Source organism: Mirounga leonina, unplaced genomic scaffold (assembly GCF_011800145.1).
Source record: "Mirounga leonina isolate KUSES-001 unplaced genomic scaffold, KU_Mleo_1.0 Mir_173, whole genome shotgun sequence".
Lineage (NCBI taxonomy): Eukaryota > Metazoa > Chordata > Mammalia > Carnivora > Phocidae > Mirounga > Mirounga leonina.
The window spans coordinates 56,798,308-56,817,395 of NW_023270447.1; the positions used below are offsets into that span (position 1 = coordinate 56,798,308).

The 19,088-nt window shown below is 54.6% G+C and overlaps 1 protein-coding gene across 2 annotated transcripts in view; it reads left to right on the forward strand.

Moving 5' to 3' along the window:
* The window catches only part of LOC118019444 (metalloprotease TIKI2), a 100,886-nt gene that overhangs the window by 53,581 nt on the left and 28,217 nt on the right, over positions 1–19,088 (forward strand). Inside the window, exon 3 of one of the 2 annotated variants that reach the window (XM_035018613.1) lies at positions 12,708–12,908. The exons of the other annotated variant lie outside the window; for it this stretch is intronic. Coding sequence (XP_034874504.1) covers positions 12,708–12,818 — 111 coding nt within the window. The 3' untranslated portion in view covers positions 12,819–12,908. Of the gene's footprint in view, positions 1–12,707; positions 12,909–19,088 lie in introns of those variants that run through there. 2 annotated transcript variants of the gene reach the window in all.

Consider the following 19,088-nt stretch of genomic DNA (forward strand, 5'->3'; position numbering starts at 1 on the left):
GGTTTCAGTAATCTTTGTGACCCCAGGGTCTGCCCCAGTGACTATAAATGCCCAAGCTTTTCCCAAGGAGCAGATGGACCTGGGGGCAGCACGGCCCAACAGAACATTCTGCAATGATGCGAATGTTCTGTACCCGTGCTGTCCAATACGGTGACCACTCAACACGTGTGGTGCTGGTGTGACTGAGAAACGGACGCAGCTGAGTCTAAATTTAAATGGTCACCGGTGGCACAGCACAGACAGGGCAGAAGGAAGGGGCTGGGGAGGACCGCCGTCGTGAAGCACTTGGTATGTGCCAGGCCTTGCCTTCTGTTTAACAGGTTCATCTTCACAGTGATCCTGGAAGATGGGAAATACTATTATTCCCACTTTACAAACAAGGAAACTAAGTCTTGGAGAGAGGCAGTGACTTGCCGCAGTCCCTCTGTTTGAAAACTGCACGGCCGGTCTGATTCCCAGCACACCAGGCTGATCGCACACCCTCTCCAGGGCCTGGCCCTGAAGAAGCTTCAGTGGAAGACCCCTCCCCACTCCGCTGTCCCCCTCCCACGGTCCCCGCAGCACATGGGTAAGGCGGGCCTGATGCAGCCCACTAGTAGCGGACGTCTGGGGACACGGCCCGAGTGTGGTGGGGTGGGCGGGCCCCCGGCTGCCTGCTAGCATCCTGCTCCTTGGATTCCCACTTGCGTGGGAACCACAAAGCTCAGACCCAAAGAGGGTTGTCATACGACCCAGGCCTGAACGGCTGGAACCATCCATCCTCTGAGCGAGTCACTTGGCAGCCGACAGCTTGTGTTATCCTTCCAACAACCCTGTAGGACAGGGGTAATTAATCCCCAAGTGAAGATGAGGAAGCAGTGGGTCACCCAGAGTAAGCCTGCCATCCAGCCAACGGGCTGGGCTGGGGCTGGCCCCCTGGGATCTGTCCTCCCCGAACACCAGAACCCTGCCACGTTACGGCTGTTACAGTGGATTAACCGCACCTGCTTGGTCACTTGGTTCCTTATTCACACACCCTTTCCCCTACCGTGTGGACTTTTCTCCTGTGCATATCCCTTCTCTTCCCAGAATCATCTCCCCTCTCTAAGGATCATTCAGCATGCTTGCAAGTTGCTGTGTCTCCCATCTAGAAACAACTCTCTTGATTCAAGCCCCCACCCAAGCCCTGGCCCATTTCTCAGGTTCCCTCTATAGCTGAGCTCTGCTAGCACCTCACCTGCCCTCACCGCCCCCGCCCCTGGCCTGCTTCCCACTCCCCACTCCCCTTCCCAGCCATCCTCACTGCTGCTCAGACACCACTTCCATTAAAGCCACTATATGACCTCCGTTTTGTCAAATCGAAGCATCCATCATCTTAGTCCTGTCCTTGGTGGCCCTTCTTTGCCTACCTACATTCCGGGAATCTCCTCCAACTCCAGTCCTGAACCCCATGTTTGCCCTCCATGTATGCTGTTCGTTTCTATCACGGACACACGTAGAGGTCTTAGAACTGGGGCCAAGATTTGTAAGGACTCAGTAAGTGTGGAACTAGCTAGCATCATGCAGATTACTCCTTTAAAGATCACTATCTTTAGCCCTGAGCTCTAGACTAGCACGTTCAACTGCTAACTCAGCAACTCTTCCTGGATGCCTATCAGGCATCTGAAATTTCACATGTTAGTAAAAGAATTCTTGATGTCAGGTATCCCTCCTGTACCTTCCAGTGCCCCCAAGACTTCATCTAGGTGCATGGCTCAGGCCAAAAACCCAGGAGCCACCTTTGATCCATCTCTTTTCCTCTCCACCCCCAGATCCAAACTATCCTGGCAAGTCCTGGCAGGACTGCTTCTCCTTAAATTCTGAATCCTGTCTCTCGCCACCTTCTCCATTGCCATCACCCCCACCCGGGCCACCCAGGTTAGTTGCAGTAGCCTCCCAAAGGGTGTCCTTGCTTTGGTGCTGGTTCCCTTGCAGTTTCTCCTCCTACGGAAATCATGCGGATGCTCATTCATCCCCATCATATTGCTCTCCTGCTTTTTAAGGCTTCCATGGCATCTTCTATTCACACTTAGAATAAAGGGCAAAGCCTTCTCCATGGTCTGTAAGGCCTCCTGTGATCTGACCCTCCTGGATCTCACCACATTTCCCACCTCTGTTTGCCTCCTCCAGCCTCTGTGGCTGCTTTGCTGTTTCTGGAAAGAAAGAGCCCTCTGATCTTCTTCCCAGTCCAGGACGCTTGTGCTTACTGTTCCCTGCCTGGCATTTTCTTTCCCTGGATCATTCCATGGCTGGCTTCCTCCTTTGTTAAGACCTCTAATCAAATACCACATTTCCAGAGAGATACAGCCTTGGAAAGTAATATCCCTTTCCCTCTCTCTCCCTTTATTCTGTTTTCTATTCTCTCCCGATGCTTGTCACGACTTGACCATCGGGTTCTCTACTGCCCTATAATAAACCATCCTAGACTTAGTGGCTCAACAGTCCTATTACTATGCTCATGATCTGTAGGTCAAGGATGGGGGCAAGAAGCACCTGGGCCATTCTACTCCAAGTACCATCCTTTGAGGTCACCCAGGGGTGTTGAACTGGCAGTGGGGCTGGTGTGGGGAACTCATGAAGGCCTGCTCTAGAAGGCAGGTACGGTGGAAGACTGGGCTCAGCTGGGGCGCTCACCCACTCCGTGTAGTCTCAGGGGCTCCCCACGTGGTGTCTCCAGAAGCAGAGCTGTACTTCTCGCGTGCCGGCTCCACACTCCAGGAGTGAGCGTTCTAGGAGACAGGACATGGAGCTGCCGGTGTTCTTGAGCCCCGGGCCAGAAAACGGGCAGAGGTGCGCCTCCAGCGGAGTGTCAGAGTGCAGGGTAGTCCCGGAACGCGCCGGGGTTCCAGCAGAGGGGCTCTAGACCGCACCTGCTTGTGGGGAGGAATGGCAGAGATCTCATGGCCACCCTCAGTTTGCTGCATCTGTTTGCTCTTCTGTGTCCCACGGAATTCATCAGAATGCAGGCTTTGTGGGGGCTGAGACCTTTCACTTTTACTTTCTGCTTTATCCCTCGCACTTAAAACAGCGCCTGGTGTGGGGGAGGGATCGGATCGGAGCAACAGACAAAGGAATAAAGAATGAATGCGTGGTTATGTGTAGAATAAGCCACTTCCCTTGTGTAGGTTTTGACTCATTATTTGAAAATATCTAGATGATTTTTCTTCCTTGGCTCTTTTGTGTGGAGTCTCAGAGTATTCTAGAGCAGGGAGAACTTTAGAGAGCCTCCAACTCAGCCCCATGAAGGTGTGGTGAGACCTTTCTCTTCCCCCACACCTCTTGCCAGCCACACCTACCTTATGTTTCCTCCACCTGGACAGGGGTGCTGGCAAGACCCTTGGGGTGTGGTCTCGGGGAGCGCCAGAGTCCACAGATGTGGGATCTGGGCTGAGCTCTGCTTACAATCTGCTGTGGGACCCTGGGTCAGGCCCTTTCCCTCTCTGGGCCTCACTTTTCCTATCTATAAAGTGAAAGACTTGGTGTTCTGACTCCCTAGGTCCCTGAAGACATAGGCCCCTAAGTGGGGGAGAGACAAGTCTTGTGGGACGGGAAGCCTGAAGGTGTTTTTTGGGGAATAAGTGATTCTGGGAGGGGGGCCAGGGGATGAATGGATGTTAGTCTTCATCTGTATGCTCCCAGCCTACAGGCAGAGATTTGTGTGTGTGTCCTGTCACACAGCTCGTTTCCAGTCTCCTCCACCGGCAGCCCCTGAGGAGCAGAGTTGGGACAAGGAGGGTGGACAAAGCAGGCCTGGTTACCCATGGCTCTCTTCCCTCCCCCACCCCCAAACTGCCAGGGGCCTTCTTTTCTCTTTCTTTCTTTCATTCTTTCTTTCTTTTCTGTCTCAGGGTGTGGAGCCAGGGAGCTGCTGGAGTCAGCCAGGAGCCAGGCCCTGATCCAAAGGGATCAAGGTGCAGATACCCAGAAAAATCCCACCGCCCCTCAGGAAGGGGCCGCGCACTTTGCTCCTGCCTGCCCTAATCTCTGGGGCTCAAACTTTGTCAGAGCCAACACTTCCCTCATAAATCACCTAGCCTCCTGGGCTTTCTCTTCTTTGGTGTCTTCTGCCAGATACCAGAAGGCATTCAGAAAATTGAACATTAAACCTCAGCTGACCGTGGCTCAGGGGCCACCTTCTGGGAAAGAGGAGGGGAAGGTCTCCATGTGATTTGCAGGGAACTGGAAGGATCTGCAGTTCAGCCTCTCCTCCACACTGAGCACCTACCTGGCCGGGTGCTAGGGAACCGGGGATGAGGGATGGTCGATCCTGTGAGCATTGCAGTATAAAAGAGTCCATTATACGTGGATGGATGGAGCTGGGGGCAGTGGGGAGTGAAGTCTATGCAATAACCAGCTATTTTCATACTGGAGTCAGTACAAGGGATCCTGGGAGAGGGCTACTGGCTCAAGGAAGCTGAAGGACAAGAAACAAAGATACAGGTGAAAAGCAGCAGGAAGAGTATACAGGTAGAGGAAACAGTATAATCCCAGAGGCAAAAAGGAGTGTCAGGGAAGGTTCCTTGGAAAAGAAGGTGCCCAGGCAGAGTCTGAAAGGGAGGCCTGGGGAGAGGCCATTCCAGCCAGAAGGATCAAAGTGGGCAAGGGCGCAGGTATGTGTGTGGTGTGGTGTGTGTGTGTGTGGCTGGGAGGGACGGGGAGCGGAGTGGGGCAAGGACAGAAAGGGCACACCGTTTAGGGTTGGCAAGCCAGCGGCAAAGGTGAGTGTGGGGAGGGAGGCCTCATGGGCCCCTCTGGCTCGAAACCCTGGAGGGGAGGAGACAGGTGAGGGGCTGGTGGTGGTGTGCAGACGGGGTCCAGCCCTGGCTGCTCAAGGGCCGAGTGTCGCCATCAGAGCATGGCCACGGGAGCCTAACCGCGGCCGGCCTCTACGGGCACCCCTCTGTGGCCGGGTCCTGGGCATTCGGAGCTGAAGGCTGGCCCCAGGGAGTGCAGTCCAGTGAGACCAGGGCAGCTTTATGGAGTGGAAGGCAGAGGGTGACGCTGGCATCTTCAGTGGGATTTGAGAAGACAGGAGGGAGACCGAACCTTCATGTCCATTTTGCAGCATGGCCACAGGGTCTGCTCTGGGCCGGGGTCTGGGCTGATGTGCTGAGCCAGCAGCAAGTGGTCCTGGCTCTGAACTTGCAGTTTGGAGGGGGAGACTGAGACACACCCAGGCAAGGACAGTGCTCTTCGGGAAAGGATAGGATGAGGGGCTAGCACTGGGCAGGGGTGGGGTGGGGAGCTTGGAAATAGCTGGGATTCAAGGAAACAGTGAGGGGACCAGGGTGAGGTAAGGGAGACCCCTAGGACTCCCAGTGTAAGGAGAGTCATCCTTCAGGGCCATCAGCTGATAGCCAAGACCTCTGTAAAGCTTGCCTTATCCTAGTCTGGCCCTACAGGAAAAAATTCATATCTAAAGTAACATACAACTGGAGATGTAGAGGTTGGGGAGGAATTAGATGAAGAGGGGGCTTGTGGGAAGAGCATTCCTGGCAAAGGGAACAGCATGTGCAAAGGCTCCGAGGCAAGAGGCGCCCACCCTCAGAGAACTATAGGTCATCTGATCTAGCCGAGGAGGTTCAAAATGTGAGGCTGAGAGGGACACAGAGCCTTGTAAATTCTATTAGAGCAGTTAGGGTTTTATTGGGAAGATCGTTCCGACAGGGGGGATCAGTATGGACTTCCTGGAGTCTATGATGTTTGGGCTGGGCCCTGAAGGGTGAGTAGAATCCAGGCACATGAAAGTGGGCGAAGTGAGAATGGCCGAGCTCAGAGTGAGGGCCTGAGGGACGGTGTGTGCCGTGTGCCCGGCACTGTTCGTGAGCGAGGCAGCACCTGTTTGTAGATCAGCTTCTTGTTAGAGGATCTGACTGGCAAGTCTTCGGAGTGATCTAAGGTGATCTAAACTTTAAATTTAAGGCCATCTTTAACTTTAAGAGCCTTGCTGCCCCCTGCCTAATCTTTCCCGTCTTCTCAGTCCAGTAATTGTGCCTATATTGTTGGAGTAGAGCAAAAAAGCAGTGTTTTCACAGACTCGCACACCATGGTCAGGGGGTATGGAATTTAGAGGGAGTGGAGTGTAGGAAAGACACAACCGTGACCTTCAGGCACGAGGCACTCCCCATGCAAGGCACCTGATATGTCATCTCATTTTAATCCTTACCATAGTCATAAAAGGTAGCTGTTATACCCATTTGACAGATGGCAAAACCGAAGCTCAGAGAGGAGCTTTCTCCCAGGTCACAGAGCACACTATGGCAGAGAAAGGGTTTGAAGCCAGCCTGCCTGTAGTCCTTCCTTTGCGCCACACTGCTTCCATGGCCTGTGTCCACCACTTCTTAGCTGTGTGCCCTGCAAGTGACTTAGTGCCACCGAGCCTCAGTTTCTTCACCCAGAACGTGAGTGTTGGCCTCGACGGACTAGAAGAACAAGGCATTTCAAACTTTACTGTGCCCATGAAGCACCTGGCGGTCTTGTTCAAATGCACATTCTAATTCAGAAGTGCTGGGAGGGGGCCCAGGGGTCGGCACTTCTGGAAGCTCCCAGGCGATGCTGTTGCCTCTGGTCCGTGGACCGCACTGAGAGCACCAGGGCTGGGTCATCTCCAAGGGCCCACCTATCCGTGGAGACGGACTCTTGCTCGGGAGAGGAGTGGAGGCACTTCTCAATCCAGGATCATTCAAGACACTTCTTTCGGTTCTGTTTAGCTTCTGTGAAGAGGTCAAGGGCAAGGAGGCTGTCTCCCCCTTTCTAGAAGAACCAGAAGCTCAGAGGGCACAAGACTTGCCCACCCCTGGCAATGCCTGGCCAGTGTTCTTTCCTGTACTCCCATGTCTCTCTGGGAGGGAGGGCATTCTCCCTTGGGCAGCCTCTTCTTCTTGGGCTCTGGGGGTCAGCATCTTTAGTAGGCATCTCCCATTATGGATGGCCCCACATTTCCCCTACTGGGGTGGTCCATTCTGACCAAGAAGCAGCATCCTCTGTGGCTGCTGGGGTGTCAGCCCACTCCTTCCCTGCAGCCCATGTGGCTGGAGGCGGATGTGGGCTCTCTGGAGGGAGGAGCCCAGGAGGAGCTGGCTTGCCCCTGGGAAGCCTGTCGTCATGCCCACAGCCTCTCTGGGAGGCACTGCTGTTCTCATGCTCTCTGGGATAGCTTTAGGCTTGTGGACTTGGAAGGGAGAACGCACTGGAAGAGTGAATGTTTGCAAATGGATTTACAGGCCTCATATTTACCCGTATTGTCAGGGAGATCCGGGCTGCAGAACTGAGTCATCCTGAGCACGAAGGCCGCACCTGGCGCCTCTGGTGGGCTGAACCCACGTGCACCAGGCCTCCTCAGGGCCCGCTCAGCAGTTGCCCTCACCTGAGCTCATGCTGGTCCCCCTGCCATACTCAATCTTCGTCCTTCCAGGGCCTTCAAGGCCCTTCCAGGGGGCTTTCCCACCCACCTCCATCTGCCCTTTCTGTGACCTGGCCTGCAGCGAACACTCTAGCATGTGCCTAACATGGCACCTTGTGTGGATACATGGGTTGCAAGGACTTGTTTGTGGGTAGATTTTGCTTTGCATCCACTTCTTGAACGTAGGAGCTAGCCCTTACACTGCATCTGCATCTCGCAGCTCGGTACACAGTCAGCACTTAGCAAAGGCTGTTAGGCCGTGGGCTCTCTGAGGCAGGGCGCCTGGAGGAGGGAGGGAACGGGGCTGAAGGCTTTGCAGCTGCCTGCAGTGCCGCATGCCCCGGAGAAGTGATCTTGGCTTCCTTCCTTTATAAAAATGCTTGGAAGCTGCGCCCCACCCTCCCAGTCTCCCCAGTGCCTCTGTACACAGGGCCATTGGGTCTCAGTGGCTGTGCCTCCCAGCTGGAATGGGACCCGCCACCTGCTCTTAGCACCGCCGGTAGCTACTTAGCGCAGTGGCAGGGCCTTAGGCAGTCTGGGTGGTCGGCCCGGGGAGAGGATATAGAAGGACAGGCTGGCCCCTCCGGCTGCCAGGTCCAGCAGCGGAGAGCCCCGGCCGTTCAGGTAGGGTAGAGGCATGCGAACTCCTCCCTGGGAGCCAGAGCCCCCAGGTAGCCCTTGCTCCCCTCCCGAGGTGGGAACACCTCTTCCTGGCAGGGCCGAGTCGCAGAGGGAAGGCAGATGCACCGTTGGGCACCCTGCTGCCTGTGGGGTCAAGCATTACACCCCCGGGGTCATCCCGGACCTGAGGGCCTGTTCCTCTCTGACATGGTGAGCAGCTGTTTAGCAGAAACCCATCCCTCCTCTTTGGTCCCCTTCTACTGCACCCTAGCAGGCTTAGACTTTGGGGGCGTGTGCTTCTCCTCCCCATAAAGAAGGATAATGCCCGTCAGATAACTTGATCCAAAAGCTAAACAAAATAATGCCAATGGCTTAGCATGTGCACAAAGAAATATTAACTCCCTCTCTTGCACCCCCAGAGAAGACTTTACTCCACAGAATAAACCGAATGACTCCAAGGCTTTCTGTGCCACCGAGATCTCATCGAAACCAAAGCAGGCCACGAAGCCCCAGGCTCCTCTGCACTACATACAACGGAGGGGAGAGTGGGTGCAACCTCTCCGGGATGTGCTCAGGGAGGGTTAGACGGAAGAGCCCGGATGAACTAGAACTTGGTACGGTCTCAGCATGTTGGCAGCTGCTGCTACAGGACAGATATGTTCCCATTCTCTCAGCGACCAGTTCTGGAATCTCGTGAAGGGAGATATTAACCAGGATTATTCTCCATATAAAATACAACAGTTCTTCTTTCAAGCCCCTGTTCTTTCTCATCCCTTTTTCAATTTAATTTCCTGATGCTTTTTCAGTTCTGCTCTGTTTAAAAAGGAGAGAAGTCTCCTTGAGGTGCTACCAGAGTCTATTCCAGTCCGGTTCTCACCAGCTGGGAGGAGGCCAGGGGATGGGATAGGGAGGTTTTGAGGGAAAGTAACAAGAAGGAATTGGAGGTAGGACCAGTAACAACTGGAATCGTGAGCGGTTTCTGGCCCATTTTATGATGTAGAGAAGCTGAAATTTCTGGACTGGGTTTCAAAGAGGCGTGGTCCGTGTGCTAGAAACATCAGGAAAACGTGCAGTTACTTGCTGGGCTGGATGACTTCTTGGGAATCAAAGAACCAGAGCCACCGGGGGTCACAACCTGACCCTTGACCGTGGCCCCAAAATGAGCCCGAGTCCTGCCTCAGGTCACTGGCAGAGTCTTGCCATTTTCACAACTGCAGGTCCTCGGTCACCCCGGGCCCACAGCCTACACAGGGTGAGGATGGCCCCCTGCACCCTTCCCTCCACCAGGCAGGGAGCACCGGTCCGCTCCTTGCCACCACCCAGAAGAACCCCTCTCGGTGAAAGAAGCAGCTGGGTAAGCAGGGCAGGGGGAGGAGGTCCTGAGTTTATGTATCCTACACGTGGTTACTTCTGTTCCTCTTTCTGGCTAAGTGCAGGCAGAATTACTCTTTGAAAAAGCCACCCCATTCTTCCGGCAGCCCGTCTTAGGTTCCAAGAGTACTCACCTCGGCTAGGGGTCAAGTAGGAGAAGGTGGGGACTAGACAGAGGATGCAAAGCCTGGGGGCTGTGCCCCAGTGGATAGGGTCATCTTTTATCAGTGGATGGTACCCGATCGCCGTCTCTCTTGTTCTCAGAGAAAGTGGGCTTGGCTTGAGCTCCTTAGTGGACCGTGTCCCAGGGCAGGAGTCCGCATTCTGAATGTTGGATGTCAGCTGGAGCAAAGAGCTTCTCGGCTCACAAAGCACTGCTGTGTTGTCTTCTGCTTTGATCCCATGTCACAGTCACTGTGGGGAGTGAGTAAACAGGGCAGGTGTCACTGGGACCCCTTTCACCTGTGGAAACCCAGCCAGAGCTCTGGTGCAGGGGGGGCCACATGTACGCAGTGGCACATTCATAACCTCACCCCGAGTCCTCAGACCCCAGGCTCTGCAGCTGCCCCTCTGAATGGGAGTCTGAGGACCGAGTATAGCTCAGGAAGTTCTAGATCATAAATCCCAGGCACCTCTTGCAGTAGTCAGGTTTCTCTAGAGAAACAGAACCCTGTTGGTATTTCTCTAGAAACAGAGTCAATAGGGTTCTTTCTCTCTGGAGAAACACATATACACATGTGTGTCTACAGAGAGTAAGGGAGAGAGATCTGTTTTAAGGAGTTGGCTCACATGATTGTGGAGGGCAAGTCCACAATCTGTAGACTAGGCCAGCAGCTGGAGACCCAGGAAAGAGTTGCAATTTGAGTCTGAAGGCAGTCTGCTGACAGAATTCCTTGTCCATGCAGGGAAGTCGGTCTTTTTTCCGATTAAGGCCTTCAACTGATTGCATGAGGCCCACCCACATTAAAGAGAGTAATCTGCTTTTTCAGTCTACTAATTTAAAGGTTAATGTCTTCTAAAAATAGCTTCACAGAAATAAAATAATGTTTGACCAAATATCTAGGTACCCAGCCAAAATTAATAAACAAAGTTTACCATCACACCATTTCACATCTAAAGAGCCAGTGATAATGGAAAAACCCTTTCTCAGCCATCCTTCCCCATGATCCTCTGACAGCCTTGTGGAAAAGACGGGAATGGCTAGGATTAATCAGTTCATCCTGTAAATACACCACATTGAACCCTGACTTTGCACCAGGCACTTGGTTAGGCCCAGCAAGTCACTGCCCCAGTCCTTTCCCTCTTGAGAATCCAGTGGTAAAGACAGACATTGAATGAGTAATTACCCAAATCTGTCCTATTTAGTGTCCAGGGTGGTGAGTTCCACAGAGCACAAGTAGGACAAGGTATGTGAGGATGACTGGCATGGGACCTGGTCTAGGGTCACGGTTGAAGGGGGCTTCTCTCAGGTGGTGATGTTCAAGCTGAGCCCTGAAGGACGAGCAAGTGGGGCAGGGGAAGGTGGAGGAGGAGAGAGTTTGGGACCAAGGAGCCATGCATGTGAAGGCCATGAGGTGGGAAAGGGTTTGGCACAATTGAGATTTGGAGGGAAGCTGGCAGTGTCCACAGGTTGTGCACTGTGCAAGTGAAGGAGAACCTGTTTGAGGCTGCAGAGGAAGGCAGATGATGCACTCCCAAGCTTTCTAGGCCCACTCAGGATCTTTAACTGTAGCCTAACGGCACAAGAAGGCCCCTAAAAGTTTTGAAGCAAAGAAGTCACATGAGCAGATTTGTCTTTTAGGCAAGTTGCCATCCATGGACTACAGAGAGTGGACGGGAAGGAATCAGAGGAGATGTGGGAACCTTAGGAGGGGATTGCAGACTTCCAGCAGGGAGACCGTGGTGACTCGAGCTGTGGAGGTGCCATGGGGATGGACATCAGAGAAGACATTTGAGGTCTGTGGAAGATGAGGACAAGGGAAAAATCAAAGATGCATGCAGTTACCCCCCATTAATAAAATGGGGCACTGAGGCCCCTAGAGACCTGGCGTTTTGCCCAAGCTTACCCCACCAGTGATGTGTGAAGCCGGGATGCAGCCGGGCCCACGGAACCGCACCTGCGGCACATTTCTGGCTGGTTGTCTTTAAATTCAGCTGGTTCTGTGTGGCGCTAATACAGCGAAAGCTTAGATTCCAGGTCGGGACCCATCTCGTCCATTCTGAGTGCTTGCCCGCCAGCTTCAGCCCTGACTCCAGGATTCAGCTCTGGCTGCAGCCGAGGACTGAGTGATCCCACCTGAGCCCAAACCAGGCCCTGACCCTGGTCACCCACTCAGTCCTGCTCTTGGCCTCTGGTGGCATCCCGCCCAAGGCCTCTTGATTCTGCCCCCCTACACATGGGTAGCGAGTGGTCGCTCTGTGCCTGGCGCGAGGCTAGGCGCGGAGCCCCAGCTCTCTAGCCGGCTCACACTGCCGGTCATCGGGGCGCCAGAGGAGAGGGTGTCGTGCTGGGGGGAGCGGGGGGTGCTCCAGCAGCACAGGCAGTGTGCTTTGCAGATGGACGGCCCTGAGTCTGAACCCCAGCTCTGCCACCGTTTAGCTGTGTAGCCACGGGCACCTTACCTGGCCTCTCTGAGCATGTTTCTTTACTGTCCGCTGGGGACCCCAGGACCTACGTTTTAGTTGAGGGATGGATTAGAGGTATTGTTTGCACAGAATTAGCATAGATTAGGTACTCCATAAATATCAGCCCCTTAACTTTCCTTTGCACTCGTTTATTGAACAGCTACTATGTATATGGATGTGGGGTCCTTTACTGGGTACTGGGGTAAGAGGTGACAACCAGAGCCTCCCGGCCTTGTCAGAATTTCTAGCACACTCCCTTGCACATAGTACGTGCTTTGCAAATGAAAGGAGCCAAAGAGGGTTTCAGAGACAGTTGGCTTCCCTGAGCCCCACACTATCAATTTTTCGGGAGCATCTTTGCCACAGACAACAAAAATCCAGTCCGTTTTAAAATGGAGTGGAGACACTGCTGCAGAGTGGGCGGGGAGAGGCGTCAGTCTGGGCCCCTGGAGGGGGACGGTGACTCTGTGCTTCCTCTCTTGTGACGAATGCTGTGCACGCCACAGTCCAGACACTCCTTGGAAGCCTGGGGGGCGCGGGGAAGAGTCAGGAAGGACGGAGGAAGCTTCTGTTCGGCCTGCCTTCCAACACTGCCGGCCCCGCGAAGTGCTGCATCTTCAGAGATCATCATCTGCAGCCTGGAAATGCCTCCACTTCTGGAAATTCACAGGTCAGCCTGACCCAGCCGTCGGTCCACCCTGACCCGGTGTACCTGGGGAGTCTGGAGATGGGGAGAGACACCCACCAGGGGAGACGTTTCACAAGCTCCAAGCACAGATGAAATGCCGAGGTCCAGCTTGAAAGACGCTGGGTGAGTGTGGCTGGGCCAGGCACGGTGCGGTATGCTGAGCATGCCCACCTCAAAGGCGAGGCTCGAGTCCTCTAATAAAATGGGTAGTCGCCATAGTCAGGGTGGGTTGTGCAATGGAAAGAGCACCATACTTGGAGTCCAAGAGGGTGGATTGAGGTTCTGCACTTGATCTTAGCCAAAAGGCTGAGAAGCGATTGGATTGAGGTTCTGGATGCATCTCTGACTCTGTGAAATTGGGAAAGCCCCCCATACCCCACACCCCACCCAGCTGGGCCATCATAAAATCAGAGATAGTGATGCCTAGGAGGTCCCCCAGGCCTCCCACCTTGTCATTCATTCGTTCATTCTGTGTTTTACCCTATAGCACTCTTGACCTCTGATTTGCTGGCAGTTGGGCCCAGGGGTCTGCAAAGTACTAGGGTTGGCTTGCTGGAACTGTCTGGTCTGGTCCAGTCCTCTCATTTTACAGATAGGGAGATGAAGGCCCATAGGGAGGCACTGATCTCCCCCAGGTCACCTGGCAGATAACGGCTGAGCTGACCAGCAGCCCAGCTGCTTTCTCCAGCTTCCCTGGGAGGGATTTAAGGATACTCCCATCTGCCTCCTGCTACCTGCAGGAAGACTGCGGCCCCAGGGAGCCCTCAGGAAACTTCACTGTTTGGCTCACCAGAGATTTCTGGAGCTCCCTGTGGCAGAGAGATTTCTGTCTCTTTGGAGAGCTTGCTATGGGAAGGGCCAAGGGCATACCGGTCATTCATTGGCCCAGCCAGCCAGCCAGCCACGCACTCCTTCATTCACCCTTTCATTCTCTTGTCCATCTCTTTATTTATTTACCTCAATTTTTCACTCACTCATTTAATCATTTATTCACTGGCCCGCTTACTTGTCTATTGATCCATTCATTTAACAAGCAAATGCAGAGCGCTGAACCCATGCTCACTGGGGAGAGACTGATCATCAAACAGACCGCTACAGCACAAAATGATTGTTTCAGACGGCCGGCAGCCCAGCGGCAGGCACGGGCTCAGGGCGAGTGGGCTTGGAGGAGACCCCCAGCGGAGGTGGCATCCAAGCTGGCCTCCGAGGATGAGCAGGAGCTGTCCTGGTGAGAGAGGAGGAAGGACTGTCCCTTAGCTCCTAACGAGGTTCTCAGGGGCCACTGGGCCTGCACTGCCCAAGCCCCTCTGCTCCCGGCAGCCTGGGCAGAAGGAAGCACAGTGCAAGCTACAGCCCAGCCCAGCTCTTGGAGCTGTGCATCTCTGGCCTTGACTCCGTGGCTGTGGTCGCTGGCTTTCCCCAGGCTGTGTGGGGGCGCAGGAGGTGGCGAGTCCAGTTGGGTGTGAAGAGCTCGATCTTCTTTCTTTCCAGCTGCATCTTGGCTTACGGCCAGTCTCCCTGATGATTATCTGGGGTGCATATTTCCACGTGGCCTCGTCTGCTGCTGCTTGTCTTCCTCAGAGGAAGGAAGGAAAGGAGAGTGGGAGGGAGGATTAGTGAAGTCAACAAAAGATGTCTTTATCTGGTAAGATAGCAGTGAAGGCCACTGTGTTTGGAATCAGACGGACCCTGATTCAAATTCTGCTCTGCCCCTTAATTAACTATGTGACCTTGGATGGCTCCCTCTGAACTTGTTTCTTTCTCTGTAAATGGGACTAATAACATCTAACTGGCAGATTGATTGCATTATTTACATGCCCATTCAGACACACCGTAGGTTCCCAAAATATGGTGGTAAAAGTTTTATCATGCATCCCCTCACTGCCTGGTTGTGTAGCCCTTCCAGTGTGTTAGACTGCCGGCGAGGCGTAGGGATCCACATAAATAAAGCATTTGTAGCCCAGCCATGAGACCGACAGGTGCGCCTGCCCTTTTTATGCAACCTGCTAGGGCCTGGGTCTGAGGTCCACTTGGGGCACTCTGTGTAGCCATGGAAGGCTCTGGAAAGAAGGTGACATCCTAACCAGGCCTTGAAAGCTGAATAAATAGGTTTTTCCCTGAGTCCACACTGCCCCTTCCAGGTGGAATGTTTGGGATGGGTCCTCTGTGTGCTGAACTCAGTCTGTGAGAGCTGACCATGTGGCTTCTGGATGTGGCCCCTGGCTCTGCTCGGCAGGAGCTCCAGGGTGGACTTGGTCAAATTACTGAGCCTCTTGGAGCCTGTTTCATCCTCTGTAAATGGGAAAATAATACCCACTTCACAAAATGGTTTTAAGTGCAAACATTAAAGTGTGTAAAGTGCTTCAGCCAGTACCTGAGACATCGTAGGAGCTTTCGAGATGTGACTCTTCTTGTCACAGCTGCAGTAGGGGCGGGGGGGGGGTGGTTTGGGGGGGCAGGGGAGGCTTGGAAAGGGGGATGGAAAGAAGACAAATGGGAAGTGGGCTTGACCAGGGGAAGAGAAGAAAGCCAAAGCCGGCCCTCCTGCCCTCTTCCTCTTCCAGCACTGAACCTGCTGTCTCCTCAGCACCCTCTTCTCCAGCCTGATGCAGCTTCTTGCTATTCCCACCAAGTTCTATTCCACTTCTGTCCCCTCAACTGTTGCCTCTCCCCCCCGAGTCAGATGTTATAGTCCCCTTTTCCACTTGCTCTTTAACCTTCAGGACTCTGAAGGTGCCCCCTCCTTCTGAAAGCCCTCCTTGATGGACCCTGTCCCTAGTAGTGAGCCCCTCCCTTCCTGCATGCCCCCTCCTTGCCCCTCTTTAGCATGTGTAAGCGACCACCTTTGGTGTGTTTGCTTAGCTGCCCCCTCATGGGACAGACGGTGAGCCCCTTGAGGCTGAGGGCCTGTGGGACTCATCTTTGGGTCTCCCTGGCTTCCAGCACTCCGCTTGGTGAGTGTTTGAATGTTGAATGAATGAATGAATCAATCAATCAATGAAACAACTGTGAGGAGGACGGTAGAGCGGGGGGGGGCTTTGTTCAGGGCCTGTCCTCAGCAGTTTTCATCTCCCTCTGTTGCTTCCTGCGCTCCCCCTCTTCTCCTGAGGGGCCAGGGTGCCTGGCCAGGGTGCCTGGCCGCGCTGCGCCAGGGATGCCGCATCTTCCTTCAGGGCTGTCTGCGGCCGCCTCGGCAACCCCAGGTCCCTGCAGGCCTGAAGAAACAACTCTCCCCTCCCACCCAGTTTCCCCCCAAAAAACAAACACAGCCACTGCCCCCAAGCCACAAGGGCTCGCAATGAAAAACAGGTGTCTCCCAGAGACCTATCAGCCCAGGCTGGGTGGCAGCTTTGGGTCACCTCCTGGGGGCAGGGAAGGGGTGTGGGCATGGCAGCATTCATGAGTGCTCACCCAGAGTGTTCAGCTCCTGGGGCCCAGCACGGGGTTCAGCAGCCACCTCCCACTCTGGTCACAGGAGACTGACTAACAGGAACATCCCAGGCCAGAGGAGCCAGGGGGCTCTGGTTCCAGCTGGGCCCTCGCTGGGGACAGCACTGGGGGGACAGCTAGCCATGGACAAAAGGGTGGCCCTCGTGCCCCTCTCACTGTCTCAGATTTCTGCTTCACCCCAGGGAGTGAAAGAGCACGAGTGTCCTAATCACCCAGCTTTAATCCCCACTTAGCCCCTTATAAGCTCTGTGAGTCCAGGAAGCTTCTTTTGCTTCTTGGAGTCTTACTTTACTCATCCGTAAAATGGGTCAGTAAAGACTCTCTGCATCGGTTGTGGGCTGGGACTAGGGGTGGTAGCTTACATGTGCATGTGTGTAAATGGCCCCAGTGCAGGGCCTGGGTAATACGTGTTTATTAAAAGTTAGCCCCCATACCTCTGGCTCCGGATCCATCACTAAGGGACTGGGTCTGAATTTAGGCAAGGCGTTTTCACCTGTCCCGGCCTTTTCTAAGAGTCTAGGCTCCACCCCTCCCCTGGCCTCCTGAGGCCCAGTCCTAAGGAGCAGCTGCTTGTCTCCCACCTGGCTCAGCCCGTCTGTTGCACGTCCCAGCTTCTGTGTATGATGTTCCCTCTGCCTGGAATGCCTTTCCCCAATTGTCTCCCTCCTTTCAGTCACAAAACATGCTTCCTGAGCGCCTACTATGCACCAGGCACTGTTCTGAGCACTTGGAATGCATAGGTGAACAAGCCCTGTCTTCTTCCCCTGCTCCTGGGAGCCCCTATTCCTTGCCACATCTGCCTTGTGACACTTGTCTCACCGTCCTGGGGCGGGCTGTTTGCCCATCTGTCCTCCCCATGACTAAGCTCCTGGAGGGCAGGGACCATGTCTAACCAGGTCTCCACCCCCAACACCAGGCACAGAGGGGGTGGATTCACCCTGTCTGTTGGATTCACCGCAGAACTCCAGCATCGGTCTGGGAGCCGGGTGGGCTCAGGGCCCGGCCAGTGCCTGTGGACTGAACAAGTGAAGGGGCCTGGCAAGTTCGGCTCCCCCACGGCTCGTGCCGGAAGGGTAACTCCATCTCCATGCCCCCACCGTGGCCAGTTTCAGATTCTGCTGGCTCAGCCTCCTCAGCAGTGCCAACTCACGGAGGGGGCCGCCAGGTCCAGACACCCTGGAAGGTTTGGCAGTGGAGGGAGGGAGGCCAGTGGGTGCTGGAGTGGTCTTCTGTATTTGTATTGGAAGCAGGCTCCTTGCATGCCAGTGCTCGCCCCTGATTTCAATTATCCAATTGCACAGTGCTGCTAAAAGTGCCTGTGGGCAAACAAGCTGGCTCCGGGCCCCTTCCTTCATTAATTCTGACAGTCCATCATGTTGCACCCAAGGAAGCCCGCTCTCCTCCCGCGGCAGGCTCAGTGGACTCTGTCCAGGTCACCAGGACAGGAACCTGAAAGAAGGAGCCGAGGGGAGGAAATGTCCCAAGAAAGGCACTGGTGATGTGGAGGGGTTTCAGGTTGGATCCTTCCTCCTCCTGACGCCCTGGGGTCTGCGTCACACTTGCCTTCTCCGGGCTGGTTCTGGTTTTCCAAGGGCTAGGCCAGGAGTCATTTTGCCAAGGTGGCGGTGAGAAGCGTTTGTGAACATTGGCCCGGCCGTGAAGATGAAACAAGGGACGATTTGCCTATGTGAGTGCACACTAGGTTCTTTCCCCCTTCTCTCCCAGTTCCTTCATTTACTTGCTTATTGCTCTTCCTGGTGTTTCAGTCAGAAAGAACACGTCTGTTCTTCTCCTGAAGTCAGGTGATGGGGCAATGGGACAGGTGGGAGGGGGAGGGAGCAGAGAAGTGGGAATTCCGCACTGTGCCGGACCCCTTAATAGGGGCTCATGGTCATGGGGTGCCCGCCACCCCACGTGTTCCCATCCTGCCTCTGTGTCGGGGCCTCAAGGGACAAAAACAGACACGTAGTATGTCATCGATGAAAGTCGCGTGGGGAAGGGTAGACCCCTGATCTAAGGAGGAAGAGCAGAGTAGATGCCAGGTAAGCCACCAGCTGGATCTGCCAGAGCCCGGCGTTCTAATTAAGACGGTGTCTCTTTACCGTCTAAAATGATATCATTTAGGTCACTCCCAAGTGTCCCTCTTCTGGTGGGATAATCACTGGAAACCATATTGGCTTATTGCAGTTGCAGAAAAGGCTGTGCCCTCCCCATTGCTTGTGGGTGCTAGGGAGAGAGTGGGTCTGTGTCTGGAGGGGGTGGTGGGAATGGATCAGAGGAGCCCCAGGGGCTGAGGGAACAGGGGCAGCATGGAGAAGAGACTTGGGGAGAACTGAACCGCTTTCCCCGAAAACCTGCAGGGCTGGCCTGGCACAGAGGGAAAGACGGGCTCTCAGAAGAGGCAGCTAGGCCTGGTGGGGAAGAACTGAAGTGAGATCTAGCTTTCCCACAGCCAAGAGCTGCTGGCCCCGTGGGGATTAGTCAGCTACCTGTGCAGTGGCCAGTGGCCTGGCCTCTGCTGGGGCAGCTGGGATTGGGGATGTGGCCTGGTGGGCTGCACTCTTCCCAGGTTCGTGGCCCCAGACAGGTCATCTCTCTCTGAGCCCCGGTCCTCTCCACTGCCCCAGGGGAAGGCTAATGGCTAGGGACTGTGACAGGCAAAACCCCCCCACAGATATCCGAGCCTGGGAGGGGGTAGTTCTTCTGTTGCTCAGGCCCAGGCACAGAGGGGGCCATTAGCCCAAGTGACCGGATGAGGCCCAGTGTCCGATCTCCCCAACCTCAGGCGGCCCTATCAGCCCTCTCAGTGTCTGGTAAATACCCTCCCCGTGAGTTGGAACTCCACTGCTCCAGGAAATGTTACAAGTTGTTTTTCCACCAGAGCACATACTGGATTTTCCATGGCACCTCCAG